The sequence below is a fragment of the Brachyhypopomus gauderio genome, chromosome 2 (assembly GCF_052324685.1).
Source record: "Brachyhypopomus gauderio isolate BG-103 chromosome 2, BGAUD_0.2, whole genome shotgun sequence".
Lineage (NCBI taxonomy): Eukaryota > Metazoa > Chordata > Actinopteri > Gymnotiformes > Hypopomidae > Brachyhypopomus > Brachyhypopomus gauderio.
In genome coordinates, this window is record NC_135212.1 from 12316467 (window position 1) to 12341390 (window position 24924).

Below are 24924 nucleotides of genomic sequence, written 5' to 3' on the forward strand. Positions count from 1 at the left end.
AAAAGCCTCAAAGAGATGTTAAAATATTTCTGGTTTAAGTCTAGTTCACAGACCAATTCAAGCCCCTTTCAGGGTTATATTATACTGGAAGACTGGAAATCTTCGCAGTAAAACAGAATTCATTTGTGTTTGTGTGTGTTCTGATATTTAACCATAAAAATAAATCCAACCATGTTTACTGAATTGAATGGCATTAAGAAGATGGAACATGTTGATATAGTAAGTGGGATTAAGTAATAAGTTATATAGACATCACTAACATTGTCTACTAACTATGTCTGGCCAATATAAAATATATAAGTAAGCTTGATATGTTAGAAATAAGAAGAAATACACTGTTGCTTTTCAGACAGCTTGAGTTATTTTTGGAATGCCGTCATAGAAGTTATTACTTACAGTACATAGGGAATGTTTTGGACCCATTCAAGTTTTAGAAATGGACTTCTAAATTGAAATATATTTACTAGAGGTGTGCCAAAAAATCTATTCATATATCAAAAATCGATTCTCATTTACTACGATTCAGAATCTATTTTAAATGTCCCAAAATCGATTCTAAGTCGTGGTGAAGTCTCACGTTACGTAATTACAAAATTACGCGAGACTTTACGTGGACCCAAGTGAAATTATATAGAGAAGGGTGGACCCAAGTGCCGGCTCGCAAGAGCAAGACGTTTGATACTTATCAAATGTATTAGCGAGAGGGAAACGCGCACAGCGATCCAGAACAACAAACAAAACAACACAGAAGACTCAACGCGCAAAAGAATAGAAACCAAAACCATGAGGGCACGGAGTAAATAGAAACAAAAAAACAACGCGGAAAATACAATGCGTGAAAAATAACACTCAACCGTAGTGAGACAGGAGGAAGAAACAAAATAACAGTAACTAAAAAAACAGCGCGGTTAAATGCTACGCGAAAACGAAACCAAGGACGCCAGCAGAAGTAACTGGCAAAAAACGCCGCAGCAAAATAAAACCCTTCCCAAAAATAAAGGCAAAACGGATAGGAAGAAATACAGGATTGGGAAAACTTGAGATGGGTCAGGAAGCGACGCAGGAGATAGATACTCGAATAAGTAAAGAGAAAGCATAACAGAGAGAGGTGGTGAGACACCATTAAACGATAAGCAACCACAGAGAAAGCAGGGACCTGGCTGTGTACGGTTACGCCGGTTTAGTCTGGGACTGACTCTGGTGCCCCTAGCAACGGCTGGGGGAACTGCATCCGAGCCAGCCCTGACAGCTCGCAAAATGAAGCTCAAGAATTTTGGTAACACAACAAAAACCATTTTATTTCACCAAAGCACTTTATTTTTGTTAATTAAATGTGAATACTTAATTTTCTGTATTTGTCATTCTGTCTTGCAAAGCAGACTGTAGTAGGTCATGCAGATTTTATAGACTGAAGCAGACATTTTTATAAATTCTACCTTGGAGATTCCAAGCAACTACATAGCACTTTTGTAAGTCGCTCTGGATAAGAGCGTCTGCTAAATGCCATAAATGTAAATGTAATAAATCAAATCGTTTTTTGAATCAAAAATCGATTTTGAATCAAATCATGGCCCCCAAAATCGTAATCGAATCGTGAGATAGTAAACAATTCCCACCCTTAATATTTACATATGTAAATTTGTTGTATTAGTCATAGTTGAGGTCTGGTGCATCCTACTTTGATCAGTAGTCCTTGAAATGGTTCTACAGTTTCCTTGGATTGTACCTGTGTGTGTACCTGAAAATGTCATTGATCAGACCTAATGGGGAAAAGGCATGCACCTGTTGGCATAAGGCTTCCTGGTGCTGTATGCCTAAATGAAAAATAAGCCATGAGACTATGCAAATTGACCATAGAGAGCTGCAAGGCACCATTTACAAAGATCTGGGGAATGGTGCATGAAAAGGACATTTAACAAACTCACAAAGTGACGTGAGACTCTGACAAAGACAGGCACAGGATGCTACACACGCACACGCATTATACACATCATCTAACAAGCACTGTGTGAAACACATTAGACTAATGACACAAGTGAACACACACACCAGTAGCGAACCGTGATCATTAAACCTGGGCCCGCTCCCATCCCCCCGAAAACAATTAGTTTCCTCTCCTAATTAACGGCAATTAAAAAAAAATTTAATTGAGACGACAGTACAGCTTTAAAAATGCAATAAACAATAACAAGCAAAATAAGGTTCCAAACAAAATAAGGTTCACAGCTCGGTGTTCCTCGGAAGCGGAATATGTAAACAACGCGCACGAGGGCATCAAAGGAATGAATCAAAACTAGCTAGCAGTGGTACGCTAACGACAGCTAGCGTCGCCACGACGGGCGGAAATGATCATACAGTTAAGCCTGCCCACTAAGAGGGAAGATATGATTGGTCAATTTTACTGTCATTTGAAACTGGTATTGCGCTGAATTATAACTGCCTGGCCCTCTGTAAACGAAGAGCAGGCATCACAGTCCTGATAGGGGGAGATACAGGCTCACAGGCTTCCACTTAACCCCTCACCTTCCAACACAGATTGAATAGACGTGGTTAAACAATTTATTTGCTTATATTTTTGTAATTGTTTAGATGCCGATTGTCAAACTGTAAGTAGATAAAATAAAATTGGATAAATTATATTATATATATTTATGTTTTAAGAATATTTTAGGACCTCTGAGAGGGCCCTGACGGTTCCCCACTGCCACACACACATCCCCAGCCACAACCCCCTAATGTACATACACGGACTACGTAGACACATGCCCCAAAGGGAGGGGTCCGGGGCTGTAGCGTGACAATAATAATATAATGTGGAAATTTGAAAAGCTATAAAAACGTTCTGTATGTACTGTGGCTGGGACAGGATCTTCAGAGACTGTGTATACTGTTGTTGGGTGTACAGCTGTCACTGTAACCAGATGTCAAATTTAGTCTGAAAGCTTCAAGTCAGAATTCTGCTCTCAGCTTGACAGTGGGTGTTAAGGTTTTCTGTGTTTATTAATGCTTGAATGTTGTTAACTGTTGCATGTTGCTGGTGTACTGAGTGACCTGCACACTGAGTGAGATGTGGGGGTGCTGCTCTCTCTCCCCTGCAGGACTCCACCAGTTACCCTCTGGTGGTGAGCGGCACCCAGGGGCGACGCTTCCGTGAGGCCATGTGCGAGTTCCCACTGCTGCTAGTGCGGCGCTGCCAGAACAGCCTCCTGTATGATGAGTTTTTGTTTTCATCGCTTCTCGTATTCCTCACGGGCCTCGCTGATTCACAAGTCCGAGCTTTCAGACACACCAGCACTCTTATTGGTGAGTCCACACACCCCCCACCCCAATATAGGAGTGATGCTACGCTTCTGCATGTTTTCAGCACAAAAACAATGTTAAATATAGCCGCAAGCGGCGATAGGCGGGTTCACACACACAATAAGCAAAAGGAAGCCCAAAAGGTCCTTTAGACCTAAAAGTGAAAAGAAGCTGTTTGGGTTTGGCCAGTGTGTGCTCTACAGATAGTGTGTAATGACATCTGCATGTGTCAGAAAGGGAGACACAGAAACAGCACATCTGGCTAGGGCTGCATCTATGTGAACAATATAGGAAGGCCTGCATGTGTCTATACATGATTGGGCCTGTATATCACCGACAGAGATAGATTGAGGGAGCCAGAGACTATGCTTTGTTAATTCACTCTTTACACACCTAGCATGCCTAACATGACTGCCCATGTATTCAAAGTATGAATGTAGTCTGCAAAGCCTGGCATTACATGACTGACATGACTGGCATGACTGGAATGACATCACTGCCATGACGAACAAAATTAACATGACTGATATGACTGACATAACTGGCATGACTGTAATGATTTGATGATTTGACTGACATGACTGATATGACTGGACTGAAATGACTGATATGACTGGACTGAAATGATTGGCATGACATGACTTACATGACTGGCAGAACATGACTGGCATGTCTGATATGACTGACATCACTGGCATGACTTACATATACTATACATATACTATAGATATGCATACAAACTACATACATTTAGGTAGAAGTGTGTGTGTGTGTGTGGTAGTGTATGTACTCAAACTATGACAACATATACTAATACATACATACATAAGTATACATAGAAACTATACATACATATAGGTATAAAGGTGTGTGTGTCTGTGTTTGTGTGAGAGAGAGACAAAAAAGAAGCCAAATATCAGTTTGTATGAGCATGTGTTAGTCACTGAGATATGGGTGGGTATGGCTAGGGAAGTGTCATTGTGAATGCTATAGGAAGGCCTGCTTGCGCCTGTATGTGTGTGTGCCTGGTTAATAGACACAGAGAGATCTAGGTAGCCAGAGCAATGTTTACTTAGGGCACAGAGATGGGAGGGGGAATGTGGGTGAGAGTGTGAGAGAGACTGAGAGTGTGAGTTTCAGCTTGCGTGCGTGTGAGAAGGAGAAGGTGACAGAGGGACTTTACATGCATTCTTATGCATTGTATATAATACTGCACTGTAGAGCCATACGATAACCGATTTAGATGAAACTTGACAAATTTGTTCAGGATGGGATTCTGAATGGGCTTGTGCATTTTGGTCAGAATTGGATAAAATATGAAAGAGCTTTAAGAATATGAATATTATATGTATCGATGCTGTCCATTAAAAAATTTTTTAGCAGGTATAAGTGTCCTCAAATCCAAAATCTTTAGATTGTTTTTTGATTTCACACTCTGTAGAGTATTATAAGACTTTGCTTGACATGATAGTATGAAAATCCTAGGAGGAGTATGAAAAGTGATGATTTCAAACTATTATTAACTGTAAATAAACTGTGCATTTTTTAATAGGACATGTAATGGGAAAGTTGTTCGCACTACTGCAAGGAATCAAAAGAGTCCAATTGCATGTTCCCAAGTGGAATTATGTAGGGGATACACTTGCTTTTTTTGCAATAGCGCCCCCCAGTGGCCAATCGACACCTGGCTGGATTATGTCATAGGGGGCGTGCACTTGTCCACACCCAAGAGGTTTCGTGCAGATCGACCAATGGTAAGCCTGTCAAACGCGTGCCGATCACTGATTGGCCGATTACGTCAGCCATTTTGGAAGTATGGAGTGTCTGCTTTAGGACCTGGTTCCCAGAGGCCCATAGATGATGTCTGCCAAGTTTCATGTGGATCGGCCAATCTGAGTGCATGGGGCAAATTTTTGCATGTTATAGCGCCCCCTAGCAGGTGAGGTATGGCAACCTCTGCGAGCTGCCCCAGACCCTCACAGGGAAGCTGTCTGTGAAGTGCCATCTCATTACATGCAAGTTTTCTTAAGTTAGAGCTCCATATGCGCAAAATTTACTATTGAATTTACGCCTCCTCATTTGATTGGCTTATACTGACTAGGTAGTGAAGAAATTAGCATTTTTGTTGGATAGATTTTAAAGTTCAGACTCTTCTGAACGTTTTGATACCACATATGTGCATGTATGTGAAAAATCCAGGGACTAGTTTGCGCTCAAATATGTGTGTGATTTTGCACATTATGCAAATTAACTCGAAATCTAAGTGGGCGGAGCTTAATGGTTGTATATTAATTGTCCTATTGAATTTAGTCAAGGAATGTATAGGAACTGGAATTTTGGTTCTAGGACTTACGGTGTAGGAGATATGGACAAAAAGTCAATATGGTCTGCTATAGCGCCACCATCAGGCCAATTTGGGTCCCTGTATGGGAATCTGGTCCTTGGAGTTAACTGAACCTTTTTGCCAAGTTTGGGGTTTCTAGGCATTACGGTCTAGGCTGCACAATACGTTTTAGGTCAAAAAATGGGACAAAGAATAATAATAAGAAAGAAAAACCCTAACAATTACAATAGGGTTCCCACACTATGTGTGTGTGAACCCTAATAAGTAATTTTAAGAAAACCATATTTCTAAGAGGCCTTCATTTGAAGACTGACATAACCCACAAGACAAAAAGGATTTAGCTATCTAGTCTTACAAATAAAAAAACAAGGTGATATCAAGCATAGCTGCTCTCTGCTCGGTTCTGTTGGATCTACCCTGAATAAATCTCACTCATCTCTCTGACACCACCTGTTGCCGTATTTGTCCCAACAAGTATTTTAAGGGGAGTAGGTGGCGTCATGGAGCCAAATCCAATAGAAGAGTTATTAACACGGCCCATGGTCACATCAGGGGAGTCAGAAATAGCAACAAAGTCAACATGTTCTAATCCCAGTATTGTATTGAAAAATGTGGCCCGCGAGAGCTAAAAGGCCTAATTGTCCAAAGAAAGTCAAATACGTGCAGAGACCAAAAACTACATTTCCCACAATTGTTACCCATGAAGTGACGGCATCTCGACACTGCAGTGTTTCTATATATTGATGCGATTTTCCCAATAAGTGTAATTGAGAAATACAAATAATGATCCCAAAATGTCCAGGAAGATGTGCAAATCGGTGCAGATGTAAGGGTGTTTCAAGAAAGCAAATACATGTTTGTGTTTCAAGGAGAAAAACCGGTATGTCTTTTGTGTTATGAAGCAGTGGCGGTTGTTAAAAAGTACAGTCAACGTCGACATTTTGAGACCAAACGCGGAGTTAAGTGCCAAAATTAGGGATCAAGAAAAACAACAAATTGCCAAAGAATTAAAAGGCAAACTGCCAGGCCATGTGTTCGCAACCACAAACAAGGCGGCAGTAAAAATAAACTTTGTTGTGGCTGAATAAATCGCTGTGCTTCAAAGTCTTTTTCAGAGTGTTATTGAAGTACAGTTGCTATTTTATTTGATATCAATTATTTGATATTTCAAGTTTTGAACAAAGTAAATGTGCTATCTTTGATGTTATTTTTCTTTATTCACTTGGATAGTTTGATCATTGATTGATGGAGTAATGTGGGTTTCATAACATAAATTAAAAGGATTTATTTTATAATAACAGAGCAACAAGCAAACATATTTATTACATCTATGCAACTATACATGTAATATTTGTAACTTGAATAACAAATTCAGTTATTTAACATTAAGGAGTAGTTAATAAGTTACATATGGCCCTCTGTGGGCAATGATTATGCTGAAAATGAGTGACACCCCTGATCCAGACTATTGCTAAGATGTTGATGCTTAATAAGCTTTGTGACAGCATGTCAAAATCAAATTGAAACTCACATAAAATTAAATACCAATGCAGTTTGGTCAGTGTCTTGGGTGTGTAAGTGTTTGGCGCACCACCAGTACTTTAATACAATTGGTATTGATCTGGCCAAGCTTGGTGTAATGAATATGTGTGTGTTTCTGTGTGCAGCAATGCGGTTGATGTCAGCTGTAGTAGAAGTGGCTACAGTGGTGCATGCACAGGAGATGATGACACAGAGATGCCTTCAGCTGGAGAAAAGCAAGAGTGTCCATCAAAGAGCCACTGAGAAACTGGAGGAGCTGCAGAATTCATATAATGAGGTTATTTGCCCTCACACACACGTGCAAATGATATTTCAGAAATAAAATTCTGATTGACTGTAAAACCACACCACGTGTGGTATGTGTGTGTTCATTGGTGTGTGCACAGCTGATGGAACATCAGGAGGAACTGCGCTTTCTGATGAACGGGCTCTTTAAGGGCGTGTTTGTGCATCGCTATAGAGACAGAGTTCCAGATATCCGCACCATCTGTATGAAGGAGATGGGTGTTTGGTTCATAGAAAACCCCACCTCCTTCCTTAATGATGGACACCTCAAATACATGGGCTGGATGCTGAATGACAAGGTTTGTTGCACACATTCTTTGTCAAGTATGCACACAGCGGCCTAAATAAATAAACACACACACAAGACTAAACTAATATTTTATATTAACTATTTTGCACAAACCAGAAAATGCAACAGGAAAACAAACAAAACATACAATGGGAAAGCTAAAGACTTAATCTAATAATAAAGATCACAGTATCCAGTTCTGAATGTTGTCATTTGAACATTCAAGTGCTATTTATTTTTGTTTCAAAACAGAAAAAAACATTTTTAACATTTGAAGCGCAGATTTTTTGTACTTTGGTCTTTTTGCTTTGAGACAGAAATTTTAAACACTGCACTTGTGCAGAGTAGAGTAATATACACTGGGTTATTGTCCACTGACAAACATCTGGTAAAATGTTGTATCTAAGAATTTGAGGATGTAAAGATGTCTGTCAAATAATCATTAGAATGTATTTTTGATTAATTGCAGTCAGTTTCTGTTTGAGCACAGTTTGAGCATTCAGAATGGAACATTTTAGATAAATGACGAGTTGATGTGTTATTTATTATTTCACAAAAAATAAATATTGTAGTGGTATTTCTGTCATACAATTTGCAAGCATTCATGATTAATAATATAATAAATAGGGGTGGGCATAGATTAATTTTTTAAATCTAGATTAATCTCACTGAAATCTTGAAATTAATCTAGATTAATCTATATTAAATGGCTCATATGCGTGCTACCCAAGTAATGACTAAAAGTCAGTTTTTGAGATTTCTTAATACAGAGGGTGACCAGGGGCTCATCTCCTGTTTCCAAAATGCATCAATGACTGCTTGAGGAAGCTGTTCTACTTTGATACTTGAAGAAAAAAAAACATGCTCAATAAAATGTAGGCTACTCGTGTTCAACGGTTTATTCAGTTAAACATGAATTTGTAAGCCTACATACTACATTAAATAACATGTTTATTCAGCTAAACATAATATTTGAAATGTAAGCCAACATTTAGTACATTTAACCTCACGGACGTAATTTTCAAAAGTCAGTTTTGGTCCTCTGTAGTTTTAACGGTTAAAAATAAATATTTAAATAGCGACGAATCTAGCGCTAGGACCATGCAGAAAACGACCGCTCCGAGCTCCGCTCCGGTAACACTTTACGTTCCTAAAAATGAATTTTCCATGAAGCAAACCTGGCGACTTTGTGGCTGCATCCATGTAAAAACACGTACGATTTGTAATTCACAGGTTTAAAAACTCGTTCTCGCCCCTACTGTGCAATTTGGTTAGGAATACAGCCGAGCTAAACTATCAAGTTGAAAGTCATCATAGTTTGCTTATCCATTTTGACCCAGTTCCCAACCCAACTTTAAGAATAGATTAACGGCGATAATTTTTATATCGCCCGATAAGAGTATCAAATTAACAACCGCCGTTAATGGCCCACCACTAATAATAATATTTGCAGTGTATCAATGTAAATGAAATGGGTGATTGTAGTAAAATAAAGTTGCGTGTGTGCTTGTTTCCACAGGAAGCCAGTGTTCGCCTGCAGTGTGTTTTGGCCTTGCAGAAGCTGTATGCAGACACCAGTTTCATCAGCCGCCTGGAGCTCTTTACCAGTCGCTTCAAGGTAGGGAGTAGCTTTGGGTTGATACATGTATATTGTATTTTAATGATACGGCCGGCTACATCAGTAAAAAATTTAAGTAAAAAGAGAGCTAAAGCACTTTAAAAATTGTTTTAAATGCTAATAACGTAAATATAAAGGAGAACATTCCCATTGAGCTTTTACCCTTAATTTATTCTTTAATAAATTTTTTATTTTGTCATTGAAATTGTTCTGTCTGTTGCTTGGTAGTTTATTCATATTGTTCTATCTTAATGTTTTTACTTTGTTTAATTCCATTTGTATCCTTTTGTAAAGTACATTGTAAACCCTGCTTTAAATAGTGCTATAGTACTACTATTGTTATAGTTCTTATAAATGGTCAAAAACTTTGTTTTTTAATGGGATAGAGTTGCTACAGTGATATACCTTTTAAATACAGAAGTGGAAATACACAGCGTAATGTAATTGTGTGTTATGTTTCTTTGGTACTGTTTTAACATGAACTGTGTTCTGAAGGAGAGAGTGTTAAACATGGTGCTGGATAAAGACCATCACGTAGCCGTGGAAACAGTCAAACTGCTGCTTCTCATTAAACAGTGAGTGTGTGCAGACGATGTCATGACGTTCCGTCTGTCTTGAAGAGCCTGGTGGCATGTCGTCGACTGCTCTTGTGTGTGTGTGTGTGTGTGTGTGTATAGGGGGGCAAATGACTGGCTGACAGAAGAGGAGTGTGGTGCTATATATCCTCTGGTGTTTGCAGAACACAGAGTATTGGCTTCTGCAGCTGGGGAGTTTCTATATCATGGGTGAGTTTATCCTGATCATCATCCTGCACCATCAGGGCTCTGCCTGGTCTTACATATAATATGTATATTTATTTATTTTAGAGGTTGGGCAGAGTGTTGTGCTGAATTTGATGTACTGGGGAAGTTGGCTTAGAACAATAGCCAATGAAGTAGTAATTACAGTAAAGAATTGTGATAATTATTTGTTAGTATCTAACTAATGAACAACAAAATTGTGTCATCTGTTATCTAGGTGTTGTCTGTAGATCTTGGATAGCCAAATTTACTGTAAGCTCACGCAGTGTTGGCTCAGTATTGAGTTTACTCCTTGACCACTGCATAAGTGAAGATAATAATAAATTATGATCAAGTCCATACAGATTACCAACCTCGTAAGTGCTATTGCTACAGTTGACCATTGTAGTAAGGTGTGACCTTGTCATTTCTACCACATAGCTTGTTTTCTTGGAATATTTAAATAATGATATAGTAACATTAGATTGACAAACTATTTAGTGTGGGGTGTGTGTTTGTGTGTGTTTGTGTGTGTGTGTGTGTGTGTGTGTGTGTGTGTGTGTGTGTGTGTGTGTGTGTGTGCGCGTGCAGACTGTATACTGAAGTGGGACAGTTATCAGAAAGGGAGGATGATAAGTGCAGCACAGCTTTCCTTAACCTGCTTACATGCTTCTTTATTCAAAGCAAGGTAACCTCAGCATTACTGTACACCAGAAGACATAAAATAGATTTGACATGGGGCAAAATGTTCCCCATGTCAAAGCAAGTACAGTTGTGATCAAATTTATTCAACCCCCAATGCTGCGAAGGGTTTTATGGAATTCAGTGCACATTTGTAATTGTGTTCATAATGAAATCTTACAAGGACTTGTTAAAGAACTAAATGCAACTAAGATAGCATCAATTTTTTTTGTCATAAAGTATTAAATGGCCTTTTTGTGATTTCTTCATTGACACAATTATTCAACCCCTTTACGACTACCACTCCTAAGAACAGAGGTTCATTCCAGTGTTTTCCATCAGGTATTGAAAACATCTGTGGATGTCAACGAGCAGCAATCAAGCATGATAAGCACCAATTAGGCAGATTTAAAAGGACTGTGATACTCAGCTCCTTCTAGACATCTACTGGTGTGTTTCCAAGCATGGTGAAGGCAAGAGAATGGTCCCAGAAGACAAGAGAAGAGGTTATTGCTCTTCACAAGAATGGCAATGGATATAAAAAGATTGCGAAGTTGTTAAATATTCCAAGAGACACTATCGGAAGTATCATTCGCAAGTTCAAGTTAAAGGGCACAGTGGAAACGTTACCTGGTCGTGGCAGAAAGAAGATCCTGACCGCGACTGCTGTGCGCTACCTGAAGCGTAATGTGGAGAAAAATCCCCGCGTGACTGCTAAGGAACTGAAAAAAGACCTGTCAGATGTGGGCACTGAAGTTTCAGCTCAGACAATAAGGCGCGCACTGCATAACGAAGACCTCCATGCCAGAACGCCCAGACGCACCCCCTTGCTGACTCCAAAGAACAAGTCGACTGCAGTATGCCAAAAGTCATGTGGACAAGCCACAAAGGTTTTGGGACAGTGTACTGTGGTCAGATGAAACTAAATTAGAACTGTTTGGGACAATGGACCAGCGCTATGTTTGGAGAAGGAAGAACCAGGCTTATGAACAAAAGAACACCTTGCCTACTGTGAAGCATGGCGGGGGGTCAATTATGCTTTGGGGCTGTTTTGCTTCTAATGGTACAGGAAAGCTTCAACGTGTGCAGGGTACCATGAATTCCCTTCAGTACCAGGAGATCTTGGAGGAAAATGTGATGGAGTCAGTCACAAACCTGCGGCTTGGGAGACGTTGGACCTTCCAACAGGACAATGATCCGAAGCACACATCCAAGTCCACTAGAGCATGGTTGAACATGAAAGGCTGGAACATTCTAGAGTGGCCATCGCAATCACCAGACTTAAATCCAATTGAGAACCTCTGGTGGGACCTAAAGAAGGCAGTTGCAGTGCGCAAGCCTAAGAATGTGACTGAACTGGAGGCTTGGGCTAATGAAGAATGGGCTAAGATACCCATAGGTCGCTGCAAGACACTTGTGTCAAGCTATGCTTCACGCTTGAAAGCTGTCATAACTGGAAAAGGATGTTGTACTAAGTACTAAAAAATAATGTCACTAGGGGGTTGAATAAAACTGATAATGATGTGAGCACAGTAAAGACATTTGTGGTTATTCCATCATAAATATTATGTTATGTTTGTCTAATTTATAAGTGCCTCTTTGATATAATTGTAAATAAGATGACTGAAATGATCAAAATCAATGTCAAACTGGCCAAAACACTTTATTTCAGTGGGGGTTGAATAAATTTGATCACAACTGTATGTGTTAGGCGGGAGAAGCAATGCATTAATAATTAAATGTCAATACAGCAACAACATTTTAACTTGACGTATAACTAACCAACTTGCTATCAGAAAATGAATTTCAAATCATTTAAAAGAAAGATTGGATTCAGGGGATTGCCGTTGCAAATTGTTGTTGAGAATGTTGATCTGTATGTATGTGTGTGTGTGTGTGTGTGTGTCAGCACCATGAGCACGCGACCTACCTGGTGGACAGTCTCTGGAGTGTAGCCAAGGCAGAGCTGACTGACTGGAACACAATGATATCACTGCTGTTGGCTGAGAGGGAAGCAGGTCAAGGTGAGTCTTCTGTCCATTTAGATGTTTCATCAGGTCTACAGTTTCAAACGTTTGAATGTATGTGCATGGTGCATACAGAAGAGTAGATGGGGCTCCTTCTGATTGTGTGTGTGTGTGTGTGTGTGTGTGTGTGTGTGTGTGTGTGTGTGCGTGTGTGTGTGTGTGCGCGTGTGTGTGTGTGTGCGCGTGTGTGCGTGTGTGTATTAGGTCTAGAGGATGTTGAAGAGGGAGCTCTTATTGAGATCATGATATCAGCTGTCAGACAGGCAGCAGAGGCCACAGGACCCACATCACGCTTAGTCGGGAAAAGAGTAAGAGGGCAAAATGTGTAATACATTTGAAATGCTCAAGTCCTGACTCCTCTTAAATAATCTGGTCATTACTTGGAGTTGTTCTGTTCTGTGTGTTCCAGAATTTGGGTGTGAAAATCAAGAAGCTCCAAGCTCAAGACAAAAGACGCATCACCAGCCACTTCTTAATCTCGCTGCCCCGTTTACTGTCTAAGGTGAAAGTCTCCTCATAAACACAGTTGGTTTCTTTTCCTTGGCAAGAGCAGGTATATGAGAAAACAATTTCATGTCATTTGAAAAAGAATGTCCAGTTCAGCTCGATTAAGTTGTCGTTCTAACCATATTTACAGTACATTTCAGGTTTTATCTTTGTTTGAAAGTGGTCTGTCTCTCTCTGTCTCAGTACTCATCAGATGCTGAAAAGGTGTCCTCTCTTCTCAGAGCACCACTTTATTTTGATCTTGAGGTCTGTGCCAGCACAGGTCGCTTTGAAAAGGTATTTTATGTCATAATTACATCCTATTAACAACACAATAGCACATGTAAACCACTAAACATCTGTCATTGTCAGAAATATGAATCACAATCACTGACGAGCTAGTTAAAACTGCAACTAATACATACTGCTACACCCTGCTACATACTATTTGTGTACTGATTGGGATCCAAATCATTATACAGTATACAACCAAAATGAATTTTTCCTGAATGCAATATATCCCCGGATCATCCGCAAAATATTCCAGTACATGAACAGCTGTATTCATGATGTACTGCATCCCGTCATGCAACATGGGCACGACATCCAATCTGTAAAAATGTATTTGCTCCTATACAAAAATACCAGATAGAAGATCAAAAAGAAAAAAAATAGATTAAATAAGTATAGTGGTAAAGTATTGTTAGAAATTCGGCCTTCAGGAATCCGATTCAGGAGGCTGGACGGCTTCAGTGTTGACAAGGTTATTGACACACAGAGCATGTAACATAAGGTGGATCACGACCTTTTCTACTGTAGTCTATTTGGGAAGCCTTATATACATTGTGGAATGTGGGAGGAGGAAGACGAGGAGCTTAAGGGGGGTAAGTGGGGGATGAAGGTGAGGAGGAAGAGGAGTTTAAGGAGGGTAAATGGGGGATGAAGGTGAGGAGGAAGAGGAATTTAAGGAGGGATCACTGTGGGATGAAGGTGAGGGCACTTGGGCAATCAACATTGGGTTGGGTAGGTGACAGTCGTCACCCCAATGTTAAGACCTCAAAGGACACACAAACAAAGGACAGAGGTGCTGGGCATGGAAAGGTGGGCAACCATCAACACTTCTCAGGGATTCAGGGGTTGATTGCATATAGACAGATAGCAGACGATGAACAATCTCCATAGAGACAAAGGGGTGAGATCCGAAAGAAGCATCCTTTCTCTCAGTACTATTAAACAGGGTTCGTACGGTCATGAAAAACCTGGAAAAGTTATGGAATTTGAAAATAGCAATTTCCAGGCCTGGATAAGTTTTGGAAAAAATAAAAATACTCAAATGTTTTGGAAAAGTCATGGAAATTTGCTTGACACAATAAATGTTTGTCGTTCTGATAACCGGAAGAAATATATATATAGCCTTTTTTTTCATTGTACGGACCGCTAACGTAACTTCACACGTTAGTTCGCTGCGTTAGCGACGGACTCCAAACGGAGCTGTAGATTTTACTTTGACATGTAAATCAGCGTAATGCTGGTAAATGCCGATTCAACAATGGCTGCTTCAGTTGGACAAATACAAGCTGTGGTTTGAGAAAGACAAGGACACGTGCAAAATGTGCGGTTAACCAATCGGTTAACGATGGGGTTAGAGACTGAAAAGTCTGTCGTAAAGCAGTTTTCGTCGTTAAGCGTGACCCTAGATTTAGATACGCTTTAATCATAAATACAGTATAGAAAAAAACTGCGTGCGTACAACGCGAGAAAGAGCGATCGCGTTGTCGAGATGGGCTACGGTGGAGGCTGCGCTGCTTCAGCTTATCATACACTATACACCACTACACTCCACTACACTCCACTGTGCTGCCACTGCACCTTTGCGCACCGCGCAAAATTACGAAAAGTCGGTCGTAACTCCAGTCCGTCGTTAACCAGACCCGTCGCTAAGCTGGGACTCACTTTTAGCCCGGATACGGCTTATAGCTACAACATTTTCCATTTAAAAAACGTTGTAGGTGCGACGTATATTGATATTGAAAATACGGTAAATGTTTATTTTTTCAATTAAACCACGTGGCTTTTCATTAATTTATGATATACTGTGGAATTTTGGCCTGGATTTTTTCATATTTTTCATGTCTACACATATGTTTAGAGAATGTATAGTCATTGAAATTTGCCTGAAAGTCATGGAAAAGTCATGGAAATTAATTGTCAAAAAAGTGTATGAACCCTGATTAAATCTCCAATAAAATTTACAGCAGTATGTACAACAACTACAGCATTGAATGATGGGGATGTTATGTACAGTCAGGAACATGACTAGAAGGTGCAAACAGTAGTGCAGTTGTGAGCGTCGGCTGCAGTAAAGTGAGCATGTGCTGTAGTGAGATCACAATGACAATGTAACCATAGGCTAAATCACCTTATTTCGAGGCTCATTCAGGCAGGTGGGGCCACTGTTCTTGGGGAGGTGGGCGATGGTTGCGTTCTTGTAGCAGGTGGGAACGATGCTCTAGCTGAGGGAGAGGTTGAAAATGGAGGTGAGAACATCAGCCAGCTCGTTGGTACATTCTCTTTAATAATAATAATAGATTTTATTTGTAACGCACTTTTCATTTTATAAAATCTCAAAGTGCCACAACAAGGGCAAACCTCAAACACAAAAAATAAAGCATCAGTCATGAACTATTATGTATATAAAAATAATAAAAATATAAAATATGTCAAGAGCTATATGCCTTTTTAAAAAGATAAGTCTTAAGAGCTTTAAAAGTGTCCTGGCTCTGCGCAGACCTAAGTTGGACTGGGAGACAGTTCCAGAGTCGCGGTGCTGCTGAGCAAAAGGCTCGGTCCCCCATAGTTCGAAGCCTAGTGGGGGGCACCTGGAGGAGCATTCTGCCTGATGATCTGAGGGTGTGGATTGATGTTTGGGGGGTGAGAAGTTCTTGTAGGTATGATGGGGCTTGACCAGTAATACATTTGTATGTAAGCAGAAGGATTTTGTAGTTTATCCGGGATGAGACAGGAAGCCAGTGCAGTGATTTTAGAATGGGGGTGATGTGTTCATATTTTCTGACCCTCATTAGGATTCTGGCGGCACTGTTTTGAATATATTGTAATGCCTGGATGTCCTTGCCAGAAATCCCATAAAAAAGACTGTTGCAGTAGTCCAGCCTTGAAGAAATAAAAGCATGGACAAGTTTCTCAGCATCTTTGTGAGTCAGAAGAGGACGAAGTTTTGCTATGTTTCGAAGGTGGTGAAAAGAGTTTTTGCGGAGATGTTTTATGTGAGTATTAAAAGTCAGCTGCGGATCAAACCGAACCCCTAGATTTGTGACTGAGGAGGAGAGAGTGATAATCTGACCATCAAAAGTAACCTGGGATATGAGAGAGGAACGCACTTGATGAGGAGTACCAACAAGTAGGGCCTCAGTTTTACCACTGTTGAGCCGAAGGAAGTTGTTACTCATCCATTTCTGTATATCCTCAAGACATATGGTAAGTTGAGACAGGGTTGCAGAGGAACTTGTTGCAGTTTTAAAATAAAGTTGGGTATCGTCAGCATAGCAATGAACCGACAACCCATGTTTACTGATAATTTGTCCAAGGGGTAACATATAAATGATAAAAAGAATGGGACCAAGAACCGACCCCTGTGGGATGCCACATACGACAGGGAGTTGCCTGGACTTACGACCGCCCAGTAGAACATATTCAGTCCTGTCAGCCAGGTAGGACTGGAACCACTGCAATACAGTACCAGAGAGTCCAATGGTGTTGTAGAGACGATCCAGTAGGATGGAATGATCCACTGTATCAAAAGCCGCTGTTAGGTCTAGAAGAATAAGCAGGGATGGTGATCCTGCATCAGCTGTCATTAGTAGATCATTTGTTACCCTAAGAAGGGCGGTTTCTGTACTGTGTGCTGGACGGAACCCAGACTGGAACTTCTCAAACATGTTGTTTCCGTTTAGATGGTTCTGAAGTTGCGATGTAACTGCCTTCTCTAGGACCTTTAATAAAAAAGGAAGGTTAGAAATAGACCTGTAATTTTCAAGCACTTCCGAGTCTAGCGAAGGCTTCTTTAGGGTAGGACGGATGACAGCAGTTTTAAGAGAAGACGTGATGTGGCTAGTCTGCAATGAGAGATTTACAAACTGAGTGATGATTGGACTCACAGTGGGGATGATTAATTTGAGGAGAGCTGTTGGTATGGGGTCCAATATGCAGGTAGATCTAAGGTCTAATTTCTTGCAGAATCCCCTCAATGCACCTCTTTGTTACTACATTAAATGATTTAAGGGATGGCCTGCTCTTAGGTGAAAGGCTGGCAGAAGAGGCAGACGGAGGAAGAAGACCAGCCATTGAAGACCGGATATTCTTTATTTTAGATCTAAAAAAATCAATGAAGTTGTTGCATTTCTCTTCAGTGGCTTCAATGGGGGAGGATAGCTGTGGTTTCAAAATGTGACTTATAGTAGAAAAAAGCCACTTTGAGCTTCCACTGTTTTTATTGATTTGATCTGAATAGAATTTACAGTGTGCCTCCTTCAACAATTTCAGATAAGCCCTTTGATGATCATGGAAGGCAATTTTGTGGACAGTAAGCCCAGACTTCCTAAAACGACGTTCCAGGGAACGGCCAGCCATTTTTAATCTGCGGAGTTCTGGTGTGTACCAGGGAGCAGAGCGTTCAAAGCTGACTTCACGTGTCCTAATGGAGGTCAAAAAGATTGCACAGAGATATATTGTAATGTTCCACTAGTTCATCTGCTGTAGTGAATTGATGAATAGTTTTTTGAAGATTTAGGATTCCTTTAGGATCCGCCCAGGAATCCTATATGGTTCCGGGTAAGGGTACGCTGTGCGCGTCTGTGCTGCCGCTCCTTCACCTGTGTTTCTCTTTGCTTATTTTCTTATCTATTTATTTTGTCATCATTAAACTATCTCAGTATACTCTTACATCTCTGGATTAAACAAGGATTGCTCTTGGTGGATCTATTCTGAGTTGCGTGAACTCACTGAAACTACTGCAACTACCCACTTTGCTTAGCCGGCAGCTTGTGTTTACCTGCGAGCTCTCTGTGTGCCGTCATCAGCCCCCTGGGATTCGACATGCATGAGTGAGTTCTTCCCATCTCTCTCTGTCTGTTGTTTCATACCAGCCTGTGATCGGTGATACTTATCGTCGATTTTCAGCCTGTGGTGCTGGTCGGTAACACGGGCTAACGCAGCGTAAGCATTAGTTTCTCCGCTATTGCTATTGTGACTATGCTGATCTCCGTGCTAACGGTTATGGTAGTTATGCTGGTCTCGAGTGCTGCTGAGGATTTCCAGCGAGTTTACTCCTTGAGTGAACTTTACGATCTTCGTTTTCCATCTCGACTCGACTCCACTACATACGGCATGTGTCTCTCCGCTGGTATCGCCCGTCGGCCTCGTTACATTCACTGTGGATATAGACATCGCTCTCTAGTGCATCGATCCTCCGTCTCCAGCATCCCCGTGGTCTTCAGCTCTGTTCGTCTCCCCAAGCTCGGTCCGTTGGCGCCTCGACGCGGAGTGGACCCTCGAGCCCTGAGAGAGGTCCCGCGGTCCCGGGTTTCTCCTACTACTCTCCGCCCTTCATCTGATCATCCTCGCCTGCTCAACCTAGGTCTGTTCAACTGTCGTTCCATGACTGACAAAGCTGCCCTTATCAACGACTTCATCGGACAGCATCGCCTTGATTTCCTCCTGCTGACTGAAACCTGGCAGTTACAGCATGACTACTACTATTTAAATGCTGCTGCCCCGCCTGGGTTTAAACATCTCTCTGCCCCCAGACTGTGTGGTCGTGGCGGTGGTTTAGCTGTCATATTTAATAGTAAATATACTATCAGTGAAATTACAATTCAGAAAACAGTTCACTGTGAATGCATGGCAGTTAAAACATCTGGTTACAACTCATCTGTACTTTTGTTAGTTTACCGCCCCCCCTAACAGCTCGGTCTCTGACTTCTTTCAAGAACTTGGTGAAGTCCTTTCCACTCTCAGCCCTCTATCAAATTCTCTGGTTACCCTTGGTGACTTCAACATCCATATTGACTCTGTCTCATCCGGTTCTCTTGACTTTTCATCACTGTTAATCTGTTTTGAGTTGCATCAGCTTGTTGATTTTCCTACCCATAAACATGGTCACATTCTGGATTTAATTTGTTCCACTCCTGGAACTATTACCAATGTGGTGGGTCATGACACTGGGGTATCTGACCATCTGTTTATCACTTCATGTCTCTCTCCTAGCACTCTGCCTCCTTCCTCCAAAACACTTCTCACCTACCGTAAACTTACATCTGTAAACTCTTTGGTGTTCTTTTCTGCCCTGAAATCATCTCCTTTTCCCACTATTCCCTCTATTCCCAATCTTGACACTGCCCTATCAGTCTATAATCATTCCCTCTCTGACACTCTGAACTCCTTAGCACCTGTCATAACTCGATATGTTCCCTCCACCCACGTGTCACCCTGGTTCACACCTGACCTACGTGTTCTAAAGACTACGGGCAGGCGTCTTGAGCGGCTATATAAGAAAACTGGTTTGCCTGTTCATCACCAGGCTTATATTGACCATCTGACCAAATATAAGGATGCCTTAAACTCAGCCCGTGCTCTATACTACACATCTGCAATAAATAACTCTGGTTCCGACCCCAAACGACTATTTAAAATTGTTAATAATCTACTGCGTCCCCCTTCATCTCCATTGGCCCCTACATCCGATCAATGTAATACATTTCTTAGTTTTTTTACTAACAAAGTCTCAGTTATCTACCAGGACTTGTTGAAGGTTCAATCACGTAGTTCTTCTTTCTCCACTTCCTCCCAGATGACTGTCTCACCCTCTCTGTCATTCTCCACTTTTTCTTTAGTTAGCTCTGATCTTATAATTAAACTCCTCACCAGTTCCAAGTCTACTACTTGCATTCTCGATCCCATACCTACATCACTGCTAAAACAGGGTGTCTCTTCTCTTTCCTCCTCTATCTGTCATCTTGTTAATCTTTCTCTTGTTTCTGGTCACGTTCCATTAGATCTAAAGACATCTGCCATCACCCCGGTTATCAAAAAACAAAATCTTGACACTACTGTTTTAAATAATTATCGCCCAATATCTAATCTACCATTTCTCTCAAAGATCCTTGAACGTGTGGTGGCCTCCCAACTACTCCAGTACATGTCTTCCAATAATCTTTTTGATATTTTCCAGTCTGGTTTCCGTGCTCGGCACAGCACTGAGACCGCCCTTGTTTATGTGCTAAATGACCTTCTTCTCTCCTCTGATAATGGCCATGCCTCTCTTCTTCTACTCCTCGATCTCACTGCTGCCTTCGATACAGTCAATCATTCAATACTGCTCTCACGGCTCCGTGATCTTGGGTTTTCTGGCACCGTTATTTCTTGGTTCACTTCATACCTCTCGGATAGGCGTCAGTTTATACGTTTGGGTAATAGTAAATCAGATTTAGCTCCGGTTGCTCAGGGTGTTCCTCAGGGCTCAGTGCTAGGACCACTGCTTTTTACTATTTATATTCTGCCACTCGGTGAGTTGTTACGACAGTATGGATTAAAATACCATCTCTATGCTGATGACACTCAGCTTTATCTCAGCTTTAAGCCTCATGCACCTTTCCCACCCCCATCCATCACTAAATGTATATCTGACCTCAACCTTAATTTTCTTTTATTAAATGCCCATAAGACTGAGTTTCTTATTATTGGCACTAAGTCTATGGCCCTTCCCCTTGCCAATACATCGCTTACTGTTGCTGGTATGCCGGTCAAATCATCACCTGTTGCACGTAATCTTGGGGTTCTGTTTGATCCGACTCTTTCATTCGAACCTCAGATACGTTCACTCACTAAATCAGCCTTCCTTCAACTCCGCAATATCTCCCGCCTACGTTCATTTCTGTCTCCTACATCTGCTGAAACCTTGGTTCATGCTCTCATCACTTCCAAACTAGACTACTGCAACTCTCTCTTCTATGGTCTTCCCTCTAAGTCTCTTCGGTCCCTTCAGACTGTTCAGAATGCTGCTGCTCGTGTTCTGACCCAGTCAAGGAAGTACGACCATATAACACCTGTCTTAGAGCGTCTTCATTGGCTTCCGATAAGTCTCCGTATCCAGTACAAAATTATATTACTTACTTTCAAAGCACTCTCTGGTTTGGCTCCCGTATATCTGGCTAATCTTTTGCACCGCTATGTCCCTACTCGCCGGCTTCGGTCATCTGACACTGGACTATTAGTTGTCCCCAGATTCAGGTTGAACACCATGGGTGGTCGATCTTTCAGTGTGGCGGCTCCGACTCTCTGGAACTCTCTTCCCCTCTCCCTCCGTCTCTTACCATCTCTTAACGCATTCAAGGCTCAACTAAAGACCCACCTATTTAATCAACATTTTCTCACAACTTCCTGAACTTAGGTCTGTTCTATGGGATTTTCTTTTTATTGTCTGTTCTTGTCTGTTTTTTTTTGTATCGCTCTGTACAGCGTCCTTGGGTACTTTGAAAGGCGCTATAGAAGTGGAAATTATTATTATTATTATTATTATTATTATTCTGTACAGTGGAATGAACTTAAATCCCTCCACCAGTGTGCTGGACTGATCAGTTATCAGGAACATTTATTGCAGTTATACCAGATACTTGAACAAAAAGTTCAAACACTTTCCCCAATCATAGATATGTAATATTACCCTTTCCTCAATATATAAATAACAGTCTAATATTTGTCTCATGTGATTGATCTACATTTAGGATTTCTGAAAGGACTTCAGAAAGGGTTCTTTCAAGCACCATGGGATGTTGTGTTGTAGTAGCTTGTAGTCTTGGACATCTTTTCATGTATAGTCAATGAAGTAAAAATGTTCGATGTTATTTCTTGGTGGAAGACTCTGCAATAGCAAAATGTATTTTTGAGCTAATGTCATTCTAGTGAGCACCTATTCATGAGGGTATACCTCAGCTTCGTTTTATTTTCCTTAAGAAAATCCCCCAAAAAATCCTTCGCTTCAGCCTCTCATTTCACAAGCTACATTTATGCTGATTATTTATTTGTTTTGAGGACTGTTATCAAGGAGATGTTTAACTAGACTAGAGGTGTCTTCAACTAAGGATTTTCATAGTCGAATCTGATTAGTCAGATTTTCCCTTTAGTCGACTAACAGTCGAATCGGGTTTTTTTTTTTATCTAGAGCACCTTAAACGAGATCCCGTTCTCATTCAGGACTTTTTTCCATTTCAAAGTAAAAACCTAAAACACTCGGATAAATGAATAAACATGGTAGGTTGGCTTTATTAAGCTTTTTAAAATTAATTAATTACTTAATTAATTATTTAAAATGAAACGTTAGAGAACATTAACAAAAAAAAGTTACAGTCAGTGCAGATATCGAACTTTGTCAGACAGGGACTGTGCAAAATGTCAAAAATATTTTAAATAAAATATGCCTGCCTGAAAATATTTAAAAAAATTGCCGCACAACAGCAAAAAAATTATAAGTAAAGGTTCAGTTAACTGGGTTTAAAAAGCAAACAACAAAAAATGTTTATAGGCCTACTTGCCGTGACGCACTGGGACGACACGACCGAAACGACAAACGGCTGTTGGGGTTTTTATTTATTTATTTATTTATTATATATATTTATGTTGGCTTGCGAAGCAGCCAACATACTGTTCTCCCTATTCTTCTTCTTATTATTATTCTATTCGAGTTTTCGGTAACTTTAACAGGTCGCAGTTTTTGAGCTAGAACCTTGAAAATTGGCAGGTTCACAGATCTCATATGGAAGAAGTGTGCTTGTGCTTTTGGGACATGTCGGACATACGGTGTCCTCAGGACAAGTCCTCAAAGTTGACTTTTTCCCATAGAGAATGAATGGCGGAATGTTCAGAAATGTCCCCAGTTAGTGTGCTGTCATGAAAAATCTCCTGGATAAACAGCTGTAAATTCCTTCCACTTTCATCTAGAAGCTCCATTTAAATTTTAAATGAGAGAGAAATTTGTCCTTTCTGGCACGCCAAAATATCTAATCATTTTATTAATTACTTTTAGAGTTATGAGCATTTGTTTGGCACTAGACACAGAAAACTGCCCCATTAACTCCCATGTTAATTTCTCAAAATCAGAACTGTCTTTTTCACAATTTGCCTCTGTGTTTAACTTGTCATAAATCAGACAATATTGGGTCAAACAACACAAAAATTACACCAAAATGATCAGCCAGGGGTCCTCTCTCATACAATATCTTCGGTTAAGCGATACGTTAAATAGAGCCCGAAGTACGACCGTTTGTTCGGAGGGTGCAAATCACATTAAACAAGGCGTCTACAGTGGCAGAGACCGTGTTTCAGTTAAGGGATTTTTCACAATTTGCCTGTTTTTAACTTGTCATAAATCAGACAATATTGGGTCAAACAACACACAAATTACACCAAAATGATCAGCCAGGGGTCCTCTCTCATACAATATCTTCGGTTAAGCGATACGTTAAATAGAGCCCGAAGTACGACCGTTTGTTCGGAGGGTGCAAATCACATTAAACGAGGCTTCTAGAGTGGAAGAGACAGTGTTTCAGTTAAGGGATTTTTCACAATTTGCCTCTGTGTTTAACTTGTCATAAATCAGACAATATTGGGTCAAACAACACACAAATTACACCAAAATGATCAGCCAGGGGTCCTCTCTCATACAATATCTTCGGTTAAGCGATACGTTAAATAGAGCCCGAAGTACGACCGTTTGTTCGGAGGGTGCAAATCACATTAAACGAGGCTTCTAGAGTGGAAGAGACAGTGTTTCAGTTAAGGGATTTTTCACAATTTGCCTCTGTGTTTAACTTGTCATAAATCAGACAATATTGGGTCAAACAACACACAAATTACACCAAAATGATCAGCCAGGGGTCCTCTCTCATACAATATCTTCGGTTAAGCGATACGTTAAATAGAGCCCGAACTACGACCGTTTGTTCGGAGGGTGCAAATCACATTAAACGAGGCTCCTCCACTCAGAGTGGTGTCAGTTATGTTGAATGTGTCTCCCCCTCCCCCCACACACGTACACACACACACACATGCATCTCTCTCATACCCACTACACACAGACACACACAGATGGAGCAGAGGAACAGATGGGGAAGATGGAGCAGAGGGGCAGATGGGGCAGGTAGAGCAGCGGGGCAGGTAGAGCAGCGGGGCAGATGGAGCAGACGGGCAGATGGGGCAGATAAAGCAGATGGGGCAGAAGGATCAGAGGGGCAGATGGGGCAGATAGAGCAGATGGAGCACACACGCACGGAACCTCTTCTCTCCCTCAGTCCCTGCAGCAGTATTAACTGTATAACTGAACAACCACTCAATTTTAACTAACCCACAACCAATTACCCCTCAACAGTAATTGCCCCACCACAGGTAAATACCCCCTCAACAAAACATTCCACATCTAAACAAGCTTTTAACAGGAACTACACAGTAATCTTTATACCCATCAACAACAATAACCCCAACAGGTCAATAACCCCTCAATATCA

At 40.8% G+C, this 24924-nt stretch overlaps 1 protein-coding gene across 9 annotated transcripts in view; it reads left to right on the forward strand.

Annotated features, from left to right (window-relative positions):
* The window catches only part of stag3 (STAG3 cohesin complex component), a 53436-nt gene that overhangs the window by 8471 nt on the left and 20041 nt on the right, over positions 1–24924 (forward strand). For all 9 annotated transcript variants that reach the window (XM_076987256.1, XM_076987247.1, XM_076987249.1 and 6 more), the window contains exons 9-19: positions 3099–3303; positions 7312–7463; positions 7573–7770; positions 9280–9378; positions 9874–9953; positions 10056–10163; positions 10749–10845; positions 12748–12862; positions 13070–13173; positions 13275–13367; positions 13556–13648. In XM_076987256.1, coding sequence (XP_076843371.1) covers positions 3099–3303; positions 7312–7463; positions 7573–7770; positions 9280–9378; positions 9874–9953; positions 10056–10163; positions 10749–10845; positions 12748–12862; positions 13070–13173; positions 13275–13367; positions 13556–13648 — 1344 coding nt within the window. The remainder of the gene's footprint in view (positions 1–3098; positions 3304–7311; positions 7464–7572; positions 7771–9279; positions 9379–9873; positions 9954–10055; positions 10164–10748; positions 10846–12747; positions 12863–13069; positions 13174–13274; positions 13368–13555; positions 13649–24924) is intronic.